The sequence below is a fragment of the Bos indicus x Bos taurus genome, chromosome 7, assembly GCF_003369695.1.
Source record: "Bos indicus x Bos taurus breed Angus x Brahman F1 hybrid chromosome 7, Bos_hybrid_MaternalHap_v2.0, whole genome shotgun sequence".
NCBI classification, from domain to species: domain Eukaryota; kingdom Metazoa; phylum Chordata; class Mammalia; order Artiodactyla; family Bovidae; genus Bos; species Bos indicus x Bos taurus.
The window spans coordinates 97,339,741-97,357,410 of NC_040082.1; the positions used below are offsets into that span (position 1 = coordinate 97,339,741).

Here is a 17,670-nt window from a genome sequence, read left to right on the forward strand (position 1 = left end):
GATGGGAAAATTGAGGCTCAGAAAAGGGAACATTGTGCCTAAGGGCACACAATGGAGTTAAGGGCAGAACCAGGATCAGAACTGAGGCCTCCCTTGCTTCAAGACCTGTGTTTGTTCCTCTCTGGCTCCAGTGGCGCCCTCCAGCCCCAAGAGACCTCCATCTCACCCAGCCTCCCTCCCCTTTATTCTAGGTCACCAAACTCTACAGAAGCAGCCAGCTACAAGGCGTATTCCTCTCCTGCCTGGTCACCAACTTGACGTAAGTTGAGGAGACTGAAAGCATTGGCTGAGATGGCAGCTCAAGGCTCTGAGCACTGGCTGGCACATCCTTGGACTGGAAGTCATTGACATGGTGCCCATTCTTCCCACATGCCTGAAAGCTTACCATCTCCTTCCATAGGTCTTTGGGGTACAGGAAAAGGCTTACCCTCATGGACCCACCATCTCCCTGCACCCACCTCCTTCAACTTTCAGCTAATAGTAATCTAATAATATTTACCATGGCCAGGCTGCCTGTTGAGTACTGTCATGCACGATCATCTCATTTCATTTTCTTAACATTCTTGCATGAGAGATGCAATATGTGCATCCCACATGTTCGCATGGGAAAACTGAGGCACAGAAGTTGGGTTTGAATTCACATCTCTGAAGGATGAGTAGAGGCCTAGGACATCTATACTAGAGAGAGGGAGGATCATGGGACATGCTGCTGACTTTGAAAGTTAGTAATTTCAGTTCCTTTGTCTTTAACATGGGGATAATGATAAAAATAGGCTTCCCTGGGGGCTCAGTGGTAAAGAATCCACCTGCTAATGCAGGAGACTTGGGTTCAATCTCTGGGTTAGGAAAAGCCCCTGGAGAAGGACATGGCAACCCACTCCAGTGTTCTTGCTTGGAATATCCCACAGAGGAGCCTATTGAGCTGCAGTTCATGGGGTCACAAAGAGTTGGACAGGACTAAACAACAGATTGTAATTATAGCTTCTACCAGAGTGACCGGGAAGGACTGTGGAAGTCACTTCTTAGAGGTCCACAACAGACATTCATTATTGTTACTGTTATTGCTTCTCTTCCTAACTCCTAGAAGCGTTTCCCTTTTTGGTCAGGGTCTCTTCCCTTGCCTGGAGCAAGAAGGCAGTCAGATACTGCGGTGCTTACCCTTAGGTCTTTGAGTCTACAAAGCAGGAACTCAGGACACACTGCTGGTGTTGGGTGCTGGCTGAGATCCCATGGTCTCTGTTCCCAGGTTGGATCCCATATCGGTCACCATCAAGGCCCAGTTCTCCTCCAGAGTGGACTCCAGCATGGTGAAGCAAGTATTTCTAGACAAGACCCTGAACGCCTCATCCCACTGGCTGGGTGCCACCTACCAGCTGACAGATGTGCATGTGACAGGTGGGACATAGAGGGGGATATGTCATGGCTGGAAAAGGTATTTTTAAAAATTCTTTTGTTGTTGTTCAGTCGCTAAGTCATGTCCAACTGATTCTTTATGACCTCAGGCTTCCCTATCCTTCACCATCTCCCAGAGTTTGCTCAAACTCATGTCCATTGAGTCAGTGATGCCATCCAACCATCTCATCCTCTGTTGCCCCCTTCTCCTCTTGCTCTCAATCTTTCCCAGCATCAGGGTCTCTTCCAATGAGTCAGCTCTTCGCATCAGGTGGCCAAAGTATTGGAGCTTCAGCTTCAGCATCAGTTCTTCCAATGAATATTCAGGGTTGATTTCCTGTAGGGTTGACTGGTTTGATTTCCTTGCTGTCCAGAGGACTCTCAAGAGTCTTCTCCAGCACCACAGTTCGAAAGCATCAATTCTTTGGTGCTCAGTGTTCTTTATGGTCCAATTCTTCCATCCGTACATGACTACTGTATATTCTTAGTCTTTTTAAAAATTTTATTTATTTTTGGCTGCGCTGGGTCTTCATTGCTGAGTGGGCTTTCTCTAGTTGCAGCGAGCGGGGGCTACTCTCTAGTGGCAATGTGCAGGCTTCTCCTTGTGGTGGCTTCTCTCATTGTAAAGCATATGCTCTAGGCACCTGGACTTCAGTAGTTGTAGCTGTCAGGCTCCAGAGCATGGGCTCAGTAGTTGTGATGTGTGCGCAGGCTTAGTTGCCCCACGGCATGTGGGATCTTCCCAGACCAAGGGGTCCCTGCATTGGCAGTCAGAATCTTACCCACTGGACCATGAGGGAAGTCCAAAAGATGGTTTTATGAAGAAGGATAGGGCTTCTGGATATGAGCGACATGGATAGAGGCTACAGAGGAAAAAGGAGAGGCTTTCTGGAAGCCCATGCTGATGACTCATGGCAATGTCATCCAACAGGAGACAGGAAGAGAAAATCCAGCAATTGTAACCAACAGAATGATTATTTCACATGTCAGTTTTTCTAACCCAAAATGGGAAGGATCCTGGGTTTCCTTGTTAGGCTGTTATGAGTCATACATTGGTTGATTCATTCATTTATTCATTAAATGTATATATCATGAAAATAAATAGGCACTGATGATACATTGTAATTGCTGCTATGACAGAGGAATTTTGAAAGTCTGTGGGAATTCCAAAGAAGGATTACACCGCTTTCTCTTGGAAAGTTTTCTAGAGGAAGTGATGAAGAAACAGATCTGAAGGAGAATAGGACTTAGCTGAAGGGAAGAAATAGGGAGTTGAGCCACATGTGTCTGTAACCTAGAAGATAGAGCATGTCATTGAAGGAGGCTATAAGGAGTTTGGTGTGGCTGGAGCATACACCTTGACATAAGATGGGTGACAACTGTGGCTAAAGATGTGGGCAGAGACTTTCCTGGGCACTGGAATGGTTTGGGGAGGAACATGGCACACTCAGCGTTCTACTTTAGAAAGCTCGTCCTCTGGTGATTCTCCTCTACCAGGTCAATGATTGGGGAGGGGGAGAAGGACATATTAGGGACCTAGATCAGCAAAGATGATGGATGCCCACTGGAATGGTCAGCACCTGCCAACTGCTTCAGAGAAATCTCCTCTTCCCCCCAACCTTGTGAACTCTCACAATGCTTAGTGGACAGCTGGACAGGCAGACAGATGAATGGACTCAAGGTGGGCAGATGGTCTTCAGTAGCCAATTTTTAAAAAAATTTCCCTGAAGTGCAGTTGATTTACAATGCTGTGTTACCCTCTTCAATACAGTAAAACGATTCAGTTATATATGGGCTTTCCAGGTGGCTCAGTGATGAAGAATCTGCCTGCCAATGCAGGAGACATGGGTTTGATCCCCAGGTTAGGAAGACCCTGGAGAAGAAAATGAAAACCCACTCCAGTATTCCTGCCTGGGATATCCCATGGACAGAAGAGCCTGGAAAGGCTGCAGTCCATGGTATCGCAAAAGAATCGGACATGACATAGCGATTAAGCAACAAGAACATATACACATATGTATTTTCCTTTTTCATATTCTTTTCCATTAGAGTCTGTCACAGACAATTGAATATATTAATAGTTCCCTGTTATACAGTAGGGCCTGCGGTTTATCCATTTTATATATAATAGCTTGCCTCTGCTAATCCCAAACTCCATTCCCTCCCTCCTCTATCTCCTTCCCCCTTGGCAGCTACTAGTCTGTTTTCTATGTCTGTGAGTCTGATTTTGTTTAATAGATATGTTGATTTATATCATATTTTAGATTCCACATATAAGTAATATCATATGGCATTTGTCTTTCTTTTTTTGACTTACTTCACTTAGTATGATCATCTCTATGCCATCCATGTTGCTGCAAATGGTATTATTTCATTCTTTTTTATTATAGCCTACTCTTTTTGGCGGCGGGGGCGGGGCTGCCCTGGGTCGTCTTCACTGCACACGCAGGCTTTCTCTAGTTGCAGCATACTGGCTTCTCTTTTGCATCAAGTGGGCTTCGTTGCCCCACGGTATGTGAGATCTTATCAGGGGTCAAATCCCCATCCCCTGCATTGCAAGGCAGATCTTTAACCACTCGGGGACCAGAGAAGTTCCTGTAACACACTTTTAAAAACCCAGCTCAGTCCACAGTGCCAGGAATAAGTAGACTGACTCTAATGACTTCTTTGTTGAAAACTTCCCCTAATGGGAACTTTCACTTTCCTTTTATTCTAGAAGCAGAGCCATCAATTCACCTACCCACAGACCAACCAACGACCACTCCCAGTTTCCAGAAAGTCCAGCTAAATTTCACTGTCACCAACCTATTCTATTCTCAAGACATGAAGCAGCCAGACACTCCCAAATACCAGAGAAATAAGAGAAATATTGAGGATGCGGTAAGAATGGGCTTCTGTGCCCAATCTGTTCCTCTGCAGAGACTGACCTATGGACACCGAGGAGTCAGAGGGTGACCTTTTATTTTAGTGTGCACATTTACCTGTATTTTTTTTCAGTTTAGCCTCTGGACATTTCTAAATTTTATTTATTTTTTATTTTATTTTGGTGGTGCTGGGTCTTCATTGTAGCACACAGACGTCTGTAGTTGTGGCTCATGGGCTCCAGAGTGCATGGACTCAGGGGTTGCAGCCTGTGGGCTTTGTTGCCCTGCAGCATATGGGATCTTAGTTCCCCATCCAGGGATCAAAACTGTATCCCCTGCATTGGAAGGCAGTTCTTAACCACTGGACCACCAGGGGAAGTCCCCTGGACATTTTTTTAATTGAAGTATAGTTGATTTACAATATTGGGTTAGTTCCAGATATACAGCATAGCAATTCATATATATATATATATATATGTATATGTATATATATATATCCTTCTTCAGATTATCTTCAATTGTAGGTTATTATAAAATATTATGTGTATTTCCCTGTGCTATGCAGTAGATCCTTGTTGGTTATCCAGAAGGTGACTTCTTTTTTTAATAGTTCATAAAGATAGGTTCTTATTCGCATTTGACAAATGAAGAGACAGCCATAGACGAGTTCAATTACTAGCCCAAGTAATATCCTGGAACAGAACATGCTTTGGTGTACATACCTGGGCTGGTTTTTCTTTTATTTTTTGTTTTCTTGGTTGCACTGTGCCTCATGCAGGATCTCTGTTCCCTGACCAGGGATTGAACCCGTGCCCTCTGCAGTGGCAGCGGAGATTCTTTACCATTTGACCAACAGAAAAATAAATAAATGGGGCAGTGTACTCATTGGCTAATTGGCATTCTCCAGTGCCAGAGTCATGGATTCTGACCTAGGAAATTTTGCCCTATCTTTCAGCTCAACCAGCTCTTCCGAAACAGCAGCATCAAGACTCATTTTTCTGACTGTGAAGTTTCAGCATTCAGGTGAGTTCCAGCTCAGGACCTGATCACTTTGGAGACTCGCACTGTCCTTTAGAAGTGTCCCCACTGCTGCAGTCTTTCAGTTCCTAGCTGTTATGGAAGAGAGCCCTAGGAACACAGACCTGATACCTAAACACTGGGGCTTCCCTGGTGGCTCAGCGGTCAAGAATCTGCCTAGCAATGCAGGAGCTGTAGGAGACACCCGTTCGATCTCTGGAGGAGGAAATGGCAACCCACTCCAGTATTCTTGCCTGGGAAATCCCATGGGCAGAGGAGCCTGGCAGGCTACAGTCCAAGGTTTTGCAGAGTTGGACACGACTGAGCGACTAATGCTTTCAGTTTTCCGCTGTATAACAATGCAAATCAGTCATAATTATGCCTATATTCATCTCCCTCTTAAGAACACTATTCTAATGAAAGAGATCAGTCACAAAAGACCACACAGCATGTGATTCTCATAAAAATGGAATGCCTATTGTCCAGAAGAGTAAATCCCTAGAGGGAGAACGGAAATTGTTTGCTAGTGGGGGTGAGGGAAGAATGAGGAAGATCCATGCTAATGAGTCAACTGGTTCTAACCTTCCGGCTTTCACAGTTACTGAGTCCCTTGTGAGAGTGGAATGAGAACTGTGCAAGCTATAATGCCATAACATTGACTCTGTTTACCAAGATACATTTTTTTCTTACCTGAATGCTGCTTGGCTTGTTGCCAGCCTTTGGTAAATTTCTAGACTTCTGAAAAAGTTGATTTTGGCCATGTTTACCAGTGTTCTCATTGCTTTTACAGATTTTCGAGAGTCCTTACTCCAGCATTTCAAAATGTTCTCGTTGTGCTTATTTATTTATAAATTAATCCAATTAAATAAAATGAGACATTTAGTTTCTCACTTAACACTAGTCATGTTTCTTTTTGAGGCAAATTTGATTTCTTTCTTTCTGGTTTGCTTTCATAATGTGCAGATTCACCCTTTTTTTTTTTTTTTTTTTTTTTAATTTATTATTTGACTGTCCATGGAATTCTCCATGGGCAAGAATACTGGAGTGGGTTGCCATTCCCTTCTCCAGGGGGTCTTCCAGACCCAGGGGCTGAACCTGGGTCTCCCACATTGCAGGCAGATTCTTCACCATCTGAGCCACTGCCGTGTCTTAATTGCAGCATGCGGAATCTGTTTTAGTTGTCGCATGCAGACTCTGAGTTGTGGCATATGGGATCTGATTCCCTGACCCGGGATTGAACTCAGGCCCCCTGCATTGGGAGCACAGAGTCTTAGCCACTGGACCACCAGGGAAGTCCCACAGTAGCCATATTTTAAGTGCTTGGTAACAAGGGGCAAATAATGACTGGATACTGCAGACACAAATGTTTACATCATTGCAGAAAGTTGTCCTGGACAGGGCCAGCAGAGAACCTAGAACGGGGGTAGAACTCCATATACTGGTGTCCTTCCAGATCTGTCCCTCCAAGCAACCACACTGGGGTAAACGCTCAGTGTAACTTCGCGTTTTTGGCTCGGAGTCCGTACCAAGTTGTCATCTATGAGGAATTCCTGCGTCTGACCAAGAATGGTACTCAGCTGCAGAATTTCACCCTGGACAGGAACAGTCTCCTTGTGGACGGTAAGACTCCCTGATCATGGGGGCAGGAGTGAGGGCTTCCAACTTCCTCACATAGGGGCTTTCCTGGGAGTCTGGAGACCTGAGGATGAGTCAGCATTGAACTTTCCCAGGCTGGCAGAGGTGGCACAGTCTTCCAAACTTTACCCATCACTGAGGGAGAAGAAACAATACCCAGTGGGACACAGGAGACACTTGCCATCTCTCCTGGACAGCATAATGCAGTAGAAGTTTCTTAATGATGGAAATGTCCTATACCTGTGCTGCCCAGAGCATACATCACATGAGACTCCTGAGTATATTTGAAGTATGGTTATTGTGACTGAGGACTTCCCTGATGGCTCAGTTGGTAAAGAATCTGCCTGCAATGCAGAAGACCCTGGTTTGATTCCCAGGTCGGGAAGATCTGCTGGAGAAGGGGTAGGGTAGACTACCTACTCCAGTATTCTTGAACTTCCCTGGTGGCTCAGCTGGTAAAGAATCCACCCGCAATTCAGGAGACCTGGGTTCAATCCCTGGGTTGGGAAGATCCCTTGGAGAAGGAAAAGGCTACCCACTCCCGTATTCTGCCCTGGAGAATTCCATGGACTGTATAGGCCATGGAGTCACAGAGTCAGACACAACTGAGCGACTTTCACTTTCACTTATTGTGACTGGCTTTTATGGTTACTGAATTTTAATAGTACAGAGTACCAGATTTTTTTAAACTTTACTTCATTAAAATTAATTTTAATTTAAAATGGCACTTGTCACTGCTTATATCACACAGCACATCTTAAGAATTTGCCTGGGGAGGAGAGATGGGAAGGAAGATCCAAGAGAGAGGGGGCCATATACATATATTTATGGTTGATTCATTTCGTTGTGAGGCAGAAACTAATACAACATTGTAAAGCAATTTTACTCCAATTAAAAAGAATACTTCAATTAAAATCAGAAATAAGTAAAATTAAAAAGAAAAAAGATTTTGGCTAGGGAGAGGTTGTACAGCAAGGGGGGCCTACAACCCTCCCCCAGTCTGTGCCAATCATTTCTCATATAGTTTATGTTACAGTTGGAAATAATAAGAATAGGCAGTTGAAAACAATGAATTATTTGATGTGAACCAATCCACACTTAGGAGTGGTAATCAGAAGGCTTCCTGGAGGAAATTACAGTCTAGGTGAATCTTGGAAAATAAGTATTAAACTCAGTAAAGGGAAAAGGGAGTGAATGTGTTCATAGGCAGAAGGCTTTTGAGCAGGAATTTATAAATTTAGAGAGAGCCCATGGTCTTGTCAACTCCTATGACCCATTCTCCCCTTCACTAGCATAAGATAGTTCTGTCCATCACCAGTCATCCATCCATTCCCAGAGGTATGATTTGAAATATCACACTCTTGTAGTGTGATTGTGGCTTTGTTATTATGTAGTAAAGTATCCTCATTTTCCAGTGATGCAAACTAAAATGGGGTGAAATATTATGTCGACATGACTTTAATATTTCAACGGAATTATGGGATGAAACAAGTGTGGCAAGTGTTAATAAGTTATACATACGTGCATGCTTATTAAGTCATGTCAGTCATGTCCGACTCTGACTCTGTGGATTATAGCCCACCAGGTTCCTCTATCAATGGGATTCTCCATCCAAGAATACTGGAGTGGGTTGTCGTACCCCTCTCCAGGGGATCTTCCTGACGCAGGAATCAAACCCCCATCACTTCCATCTCGTGCATTGGCAGGCAGGTTCTTTACACTAGCGTTTCCTGGGAAGCCAAATAGTTATACACTAGGTATGATATTGTTTGGTAGCTTAGTGGTAAAGAATCTGTCTGCCAATGGAAGAGACACAGGTTCAATCCCTGGGTGGGGAAGATCCCCTGGAGAAGGAAATGGCAACCCACTCCAGTATTCTTGCCTAGAAAATCCCATGGACTGTAGTCCACCAGGCTTCTCTGTCCATAGGAGCCTGGAGGGCTACAGTCCATGGTATCACAAAGAGTCAGACACGACTTAGTGACTAAACAACAAATAATATTGTTTTAACTGTGTGAAATAAATATTGTTACTTCTAGATGATGGATATTTATGACTTGGTTCTGTTTGTCTGTATATTTGAAAAGTTTTATTTAAAAGGGTAAAACACACTCACATGTATTCTCCATTTCATTCACTTTCAGGGTATTCTCCCAACAGAAATGATGTTGTGACTGAGAATTCTGGTAAGCCTCAAAGATGCTGTAGCCCAGGGTGGAGAGGGAATATTCTGGTTCTCTGCCTCATTGAAAACAGCCACATACCCAGGGTATTGGATGATGATGAAAGCTGGTCAACCCAAGACTGGGATTTCTGAGGCACAGTCAGGGTCGGTGGGCCGGGGGAGCGTGGGGGCAGGGGAAGCAGGGCCCTGGAGGAATGATAGATGGTGTCTCACACCAGGACTTGTCTCCCCAGACCTCCCCTTCTGGGCCATCATCCTCATCTGCCTGGCAGGACTCCTGGTGCTCATCATGGGCCTGATCAGCTTTTTCCTGGTAAGCAAGGAGGTGTTGTTCTCTTACTATCAGGTTGTAAGAGCTTTTTATATATTAGAAGGATATGTCCTCTGCGGGGATGTGTTTTGCAGATATTTTCTCTTAGTCTGTGAGGGGTTTGCCTTTTCCTTTTCTTAACAACATTTGTCATTGGGGAAATGTAAATGAAAGTTATAATGAGATACCATTATGCATGAGAAGGGTTAAAAGCAAAATGACGTTACCAAGTGTCAGTGAAGATATGAAGCAGCTGGAACTCTCCTATAGTGCTGGTGGAAGATAGCTTGGCTGCATCTTTAAAAGTTACATTGGGTGCTCTGTGGTGACCTAAATGGGAAAGTGAAAGTGTTAGTTGCTTCAGTCGTGTCCCACTCTTTGTGACCCCATGGACTGTAGCCCCGCCAAGCTCCTCTGTCCATGGAATTCTCCAGGCAAGAATACTGGAGTGGGTTGCCATTCCCTTCTCCACTAAATGGGAAGGAAATCTAAAAAATGTATAAATGTATAAAATATGTATACATGTAGTTGATTCACTTTGCTCATGCCTGAAAGTAACATAGCACTGTAGAGCAATTACAATAAAAATAAGTAAATGTCACATTGGGGTTAGTAGTCACACAGTATTACATATAGAATGGATAAACAACAAAATCCTACTTTTTAACACAGGGAACTATATCCAGTATCCTGGGATAAACCATAATATAAAAAAGAATATTTTTAAAGTATATATGTGTGTATAACTAAGTCACTTTGCTACAGCAGAAACAAACACAACATTGTAAATCAACTATACTTCATTTAAAAATAAATTTTCAAAGTTGCATATGTCTGTGCAACCGTTCCCTCCTAGGAATTTGTCTAAGAGAAATTAAAACACATATCTATACAAAGACTTGTACACAAATGTTCATAATAATATTTGCACTGCTGCTGCTGCTAAGTCACCTCAGTCGTGTCGGACTCTGTACGACCCCATAGACGGCAGCCCACCAGGCTGCCCCGTCCCTGGGATTCTCCAGGCAAGAACACTGGAGTGGGTTGCCATTTCCTTCTCCAATGCGTGAAAGTGAAGTCGCTCAGTCATGTCCGACCCTTAGCGACCCCATGGACTGCAGCCTACCAGGCTCCTCCGTCCATGGGATTTTCCAGGCAAGAGTACTGGAGTGGGGTGCTAGCCAAAAACTAAAAAACAAACCAAGAAGTCCATCAATAAGTGAATGGGTAAACAAAGTGTGGTATATTCACACAATTCAATACTATTTAGCAATAATACTGGATTATTAACATATACAATGATGAATCTCAAAATAATTTGAATTTGAATATGCTGAATGAAAGAAGTTAGATGAAAAAGAATACTTATTGTAGGATTCCATTTATAAGCAAACTCTGGAAAATACTAATTAATCTCTGAGGATAGAAATCAGATCAGTGGTTGTCTGGGAATAAGAATGTGTTTGTAAATAGCAGGGGAGGAAGAATTACAAAAGAACATGAGGGAAAATGGGGGAATAATGAGCATTCCTAATTTTGATTACAGGGAATGGTTCAATAAGTTTATAATCCAAACTTATCAAATCATTCACTTTAAATGTATGCAGTTTACCTACAAATAGGATCCTTCTCAGGGCCTCCATTATCTTATATATCCCAGTCTAGTAACATTATTTGTTCTCCAAAGGTTTCAAATAGGCATTTTTTCATTCTATCTAAGTTTTCTACCTATCTTTATAAGAAATTTAGTCCAAATTACTCAATGATGTATTACTAGAAGCTGGAGTCTATATGCTAAGTAGCTTCAGTCGTGTCGGACTCTGTACGACCCCATAGACGGCAGCCCACCAGGCTCCCCCGTCCCTGGGATTCTCTAGGCAAGAACACTGGAGTGGGTTGCCATTTCCTTCTCCAGTGCATGACAGTGAAAAGTGAAAGCAGCCCATCAGGCTCCTCCATCCATGGGATTTTCCAGGCAAGAGTACTGGAGTGGGGTGCCATCACCTTCTCTGGAGTCTATACAGTCTTTACAATAATAGAAAATATTGGATAATACAATTTTTCATAATAATGTAAAAGCTTACATGATTTTGTTCAAAAGCTAAAATATTCAGCATTTTTATTTTCTTTAGTAAAGTGAGTTGATTAAAAAAGTAATGCTGCAGGACTTTTCCTGGTGGTCTGGTGGTTAGGAATCCGCCTGCCAATGCAGGGGACATGGGTCCAACCCCTGGTCAGGGAAGATCCCAGATGCCGCAGAGCAACTAAGCCCATGTACCACAACTACTCAGTCTGTGCTCTAGAGCTCAAGAGCTTCAACGATAAGCCACCGCAATGAGAAGCCCATGCACTGCAATTAGAGAGCAGCCCTAACTCCCACTCACCGCAACTAGAGAAATCCCATGCATAGTAACAAAGACCACAGTAACAAAGCACAGCCATAAATAAATAATTTTTCAAAGTACTGTCACATATTACTAAATGATCAGAGTGTGAAAAAGGTACAGGAAATTTTTAAAGACAGTATTAATATTACTAAAACTGACTGATAAAATAACTAATATATAGACAACCAGTATTTGTGAACAATTATGGTCCAATAAGGGGCTTCCCTTGTAGCTCAGTCAGTAAAGAATCTGCCCGCAATGCAGGAGACTGAGGTTCGATCCCTGGGTCAGGAAGATCCCCTGGAGAAGGAAATGGCAACCCACTCCAGTATTCTTGCCTGGAGAATACCACGGACTGAGCAGTCTGGCAGGCTACAGTCCATGGGGTCGCAAGAGTCAGACACGACTTAGCAGCTAGACCACCATGATCCAATAATTTAAAATGTATATATATATAACTTGGAATATATATTCCTTCTGTTATTTGATTCCAAATTTACAAGCAGATGCTGAAAGCTAATGAACCCACCATGCACATTACTGATCACATTTCAAGTAAATGGCAAAAAAAAAAAAAACCACTACATACTCTCATTCTTTGAAAGATGTCTAATTCTAATAAACTTTAAACATTTTTTAAAAATATGTGCAGTTTACTGTATATCTGTTAAGCTGGGGTTAGGGGAAGGAGACAAGATATGAAGAGGATATCAGAAAAAAGAAACAAAAAACCAAATTTTTTTAAAAGATAAAAAAATGAAGGGGCTGTCAGAGAGAAAATGGTAGGAAAAAATGGAGAGTTCAAGGGAAGAAAGAAGAAAAAGAGGTGAAAGAGGAGAAAAGGAGAGGCTGAGAGAAAATTAAGAGAAAACGAGGAGAGAGACACACAGGCACAGCAGGTGTCTGTGGTTGCGGCCGTGTCCTTCACCTGTAACCTCCCACAGTTGGCTAGACGACTGGTCCATTCTGAACCCTCTGTTCACCCTCGCAGGTCAGAGTCCACCAGCGGAAGAAGCAGGCAGACTATGAGGTTCAGCAGCTACAGCCCGATAGCATGGGCTATTACCTGCCACACCTGGACCTGAGGAAGCTGCAGTGAGACCTGCGCAAGTCCCCTTTTCCCAGACAGGTTCCAGAGGAGGTTGGCTGGAACAGAAGTAAACCACGTTGGTCGGACACAACCTCCAGGCCTTTCTTGGCTTGGCCCCCACCTGGTTCACAGTGGACTGAGAGAAAAGGTCTCCCCTTCGTTGCGCTGAAGACAACTGCAACTTCTGTCTGATGGGTTCACACCCTCAGGGACACCAGGATTGGTGAAATAGGCACAGACGTGGCTAAAGAACAAAATTGACATCCCACTTAAGTGAGGTTTACCTTCCTAGTCACCCCCTGAACACCTCTCTCCTTGACTCCTGGGCAGCCATCACCCCATCTCTATTCCTCCATGTTCTGCACCCCCTTCCCCGAAGCCCTGGCAGTCTCAAGTTCCGTGTGAACCACTTTATTCTCTGATGTTCAGATTCACCAGGATGTTCACTGACTCCTTTCCTTCATCACAGGTCCTCTAAGGTAGGAAATAGACTAAGAGGAATGAGTGGGTCAGCCATGATTCTGCAGTCAGCCCTGGGTCTTGGTGTCTGGGAAGACTGAATCCCAGAGTGGCAGCAAACTCTAGAGAGATAGAGTCTACTTCGAATTTAAAGATGAATAAAACTCAGGGGAAAGATCTGAGAGAAAAAATAAAGACAGTCCCTTTTTTCATTTTTTTCTGCACTGAATCTAACTGAATGGTTAAAGCAGAGACTCCCCAACATGCAGCTCAAAGCATCCCAGGCATGATGCTAATACTGTAGATTCTCTGTTACTGTTTAATACCTCACTCTCAGAAACTGTAAATCCCAGGCTTGCCTGGTGGTCCAGTGACTAGGACTACATGCTCTCAGTGCAGAAGGCCCAGGTTCGATCCCTGGTCCAGGAACTAAGATCCTGCATGCTCTATAGCACAGCCAAAAAACAAACAAAAAAACCCCACATGATTTAACCTCTGGGTATTAAGAACAATTAAGAAATTAGCTACATGACCAAAATTAAAACTAAAAAAAAAAAGAAAAATTTCCTGGCAGAAAAAACACCTGGATTCATATGCACATAATCTTGACTCATAAAATATAGTGAACAAAGGAAGAAAATTAGAAAGTTTACCTTAAAATTGATAATTATAATGGGTCATTTTCATATAACCTCTCAAGAAATTAAAAACACAGTGTTTATTAGCACATGATGGTTTAGAGAATAGTTAATAAAATGTTTCTATGAAACAACTACCAAAGCATTCCTGTGGCAAAAAACCTCACATACTTCTTACATACAAACATAATTTAAAACATAGTGAGAGATTATAGTCAACTACAAGAACAGGACACACCAACACAAGGAAGGAGTTTATTTTCAGAAATAAATAAAAGATCAGGCAAAGGCAGCCAAAACAAACTCCCTTGTTTTTTTACTGCACCACTGTAGATGTCATGGTGAATCAGGAAAACACACTCGCTAGCACCATTAACAGCATAAGGTGTTTGTTAAACACTTTAGACTTTAAATGGATATAGTCTAGAGAAAAGGGGAATCAGACAATACTCCCAAACAGTAAAATCCAAAGTAGCTTCTTGGTGGACACAAGAGGCCGGACAGAAAAATCCCAACTCCGATGGATCTTTGATGTGGATCTCAGGAAGACATCATGGAAACCTACAGCTCTACAAAAATGGAAACCAAACACTGGTGGTGGTTTTGAGGTACTCTTGATTGGAAGGTCAAAGAATCCAAAATGATGGGCTAAAGATAGTATCCTTAAGTGAAAGTCACTCAATTGTGTCCAACTGTATGTGACCCCATGGATAGTATCCTTAAGTGAAAGTCACTCAGTTGTGTCCAACTGTATGTGACCCCATGGACTATAGAGTCTATGGAATTCTCCAGGCCAGAATACTGGAGTGGGTATCCATTCCCTTCTCTAAGGGATCTTCCCAACCCAGAGATTGAACCCAGGTCTCCCGCATTGCAGGTGGACTCTTTACCGGCTGAGCCACAAGGGAAGCCCATATATAGGCGTCTCTCTTCATGTATGGTGCCTCCAAACTCTGACTAATGCCTTGTTTGCTTCTGCTTTCCAAATCCCAGGCAAGTAAGGCTATCAGTGAATTCTAACATAGAACCATAAATAGGATGGATGCTAGAAAATTTTGTTTCTAATATTACACAGAGAATCAGATATCTGTCCCATCACAGGTCTCTCTTCTCAAAATCTATTCACCAAATACCAGTCAGAGGAAGGACAACAAGCAAAGGTCCAAATATAAAAACAATTATTCACATGAAAGTCTCAAAAAAGGAGCTTTGTTGTTAAAGATAAAACACAGAAAACAGACTATAAAGACATCCAGAAGTTGTCCAGAATCCAGATATCCTGTAGGAATATCCCAACAAATGACCACATTTTCCAGTTGCTTCTTAATACAGAATAAAATTATAAAAAATGAAACCTGACTACACATGCATCAGATACGCATTTCAATTCACCCATGGATCCAATAGACTTTCAGATGGAGAGAGAAAATATTAACTGATTCAAAGGAAAAGCACTACTTTTTAATCTCATGTACTACTATTGGCTGGCTTCCCGGGTGGCCCAGTGGTAAAGAATGCACCTGCCAGTGCAGGAGTCACAGGAGACACAGGTTCGATTGCTGGGTCGGGAAGATCCCCTGGAGCAACACACTCCAGTATTCCTGCCTAGGAAATTCCAAGGACAGAAGAGCCTAGTGGGCTACAGTCGAAAAGAATTGGACATGAATGAGGAACTGAACAACTACTGTTGAAAGATGACTTGCAGAATTATATAACCCCAATACTCATGTATAAAACTAACTAGTAGAAACTCACACTCTAGTGATGTAATTTAAGAAAGAGGCTTGATAAACCCAATATATTTACAGCCTGTTAAAAAAATTCTTTTGTGGTTGAAAGTTTTCTGGAACATTCAGTTCAGTTCAGTTCAGTTGCTCAGTCATGTCCAACTCTTTGTGACCCCACAAACCGCAGCACACCAGGCCTCCCTGTCCATCACCAACTCCTGGAGTTCACCCAAATCCATGTCCATTGAGTCAGTGATGCCATCCAGCCATGTCATCCTCTGTCATCCCCTTCTCCTCCTGCCCTCAATCTTTCCCAGCATCAGGGCCTTTTCCAATGAGTCAGCTCTTCGCATCAGATGGCCAAAGTATTGGAGTTTCAGCTTCAACATCAGTCCTTCCAATGAACACCCAGGACTGATCTTTAGAATGGACTGGTTGGATCTCCTTGCAGTCCAAGGGACTCCTGAGAGTCTTCTCCAACATCACAGTTCAAAAGCATCGATTCTTTGGCACTCTGGAACATTATACCCAGATTAATTTTCATCAAGCTATGAGTTCTCATGTTACTCACATTTGTAATGATTTATGGTAGGAGTTTTAACATTTAACTATGAAGACCAACTGAAGTCTTTCCCACACTCTTTACAGTCAAAAGGTTTTACCCCATGAGGTGAGTCCTCTCATGCCTTCGGAAGGAAGTGGGATGATTGAAGGTTTTCCCGCATTCTTTGCATTCATAGGGTTTCTCTCCAGTGTGAGTTCTCTCATGTCTTCGAAAACTCTGATGCCACCTGTAAGTTTTTCCACATTCTGTACATGCATAGGGTTTCTCTCCTGTGTGAGTCCTTTCATGGTTTTGTAAGGAACTGTATCCTCTGTAGGCTTTACCTCATTGTTTACATCCATAGGGTTTTTCTCTAGTGTGAGTTCTTTCACATGTTCAAAGATAACTGGGACACTTGAACACTTTATGACATTTTTTATATTCGTAGGGTTTTTCTCCAGTGTGATTGCTCTCATGTCTTTGAAAACTTTGACAACATCCAAGGGCCTTTCCATTGTTTACATTCGTAGAATATGAATTCTTCTGTGCATTTCTAAGGAAGTATAACCTCTGCAGGTTTTTCCACACTGGTTACATTCATAGAGTTTCTCTCCAGTGTGTGTTCTTTCATGTATTCAAAGTGAGGTTGAACAGCTAAAAGCTCCTCCACACTCCCTATATTCATAGGGTTCCTCTCCAGTGTGGGTTTTCATGTTTTTGAAAGGAGGGGTAACACTTGAAGGTTTTGCCACACCGTTTACATTCATAGGTCTCTCTCCAGTGTGACTCCTTTGGTGTATTTGAAATAAACTGGGGGAAATAGATGAAAAGTCGTTGTTGAACAAAAAAAGACACCGGGATTTTTGGCCCCCAGAGAAGAATTTAATCCGGGGCCAGAAACGAGGCTTGATCACTCAGAGCTTTGTGTAATAAAGTTTTATTAAAGCATAAAGGAGATAGAGAAAGCTTCTGACATAGGCATCAGAAGGGGAGTACCCCCCTGTTAGTCTTCAGCTGGATGTTATACAGTCACTAGCAGTCTGTTCGGAGAAGGCAGTGCACCCCACTCCAGTACTCTTGCCTGGAAAATCCCATGGACAGAGGAGCCTGGTAGGCTGCAGTCCATGGGGTTGCTAAGAGTCAGACACAATTGAGCGACTTCACTTTCACTTTTCACTTTCATACACTGGAGAAGGAAATGGCAACCCACTCCAGTGTTCTTGCCTGGAGAATCCCAGGGATGGGGAAGCCTGGTGGGCTGCTGTCTATGGGGTCGCACAGAGTCAAACATGACTGAAGCGACTTAGCAGCAGCAGCAGCAGCAGCAGTCTGTTAATGAAAGAAAGGAATGTCTTCAAACTCAGAATGGCACCAGGCCCCTTACCCATAAGATGCATTTGGGGATAATCTTGGCACCAAATG

The 17,670-nt window shown here is 43.0% G+C and overlaps 1 protein-coding gene across 6 annotated transcripts in view; it reads left to right on the top strand.

Moving 5' to 3' along the window:
• Window positions 1–14,111, top strand: part of LOC113895973 (mucin-16-like) — a 118,165-nt gene extending 104,054 nt beyond the window's left edge. For 5 of the 6 annotated variants that reach the window (XM_027547844.1, XM_027547846.1, XM_027547848.1 and 2 more), the window contains 8 exons: window positions 192–259; window positions 1,247–1,395; window positions 4,109–4,272; window positions 5,212–5,279; window positions 6,727–6,893; window positions 9,053–9,094; window positions 9,327–9,406; window positions 12,782–14,111. In XM_027547844.1, the coding sequence (XP_027403645.1) occupies window positions 192–259; window positions 1,247–1,395; window positions 4,109–4,272; window positions 5,212–5,279; window positions 6,727–6,893; window positions 9,053–9,094; window positions 9,327–9,406; window positions 12,782–12,889 (846 nt within the window). In that variant the 3' untranslated portion in view covers window positions 12,890–14,111. The remainder of the gene's footprint in view (window positions 1–191; window positions 260–1,246; window positions 1,396–4,108; window positions 4,273–5,211; window positions 5,280–6,726; window positions 6,894–9,052; window positions 9,095–9,326; window positions 9,407–12,781) is intronic. The other variant, XM_027547847.1, reaches the window with a different exon arrangement.
• The last annotated feature ends 3,559 nt before the right edge of the window (window positions 14,112–17,670 follow it).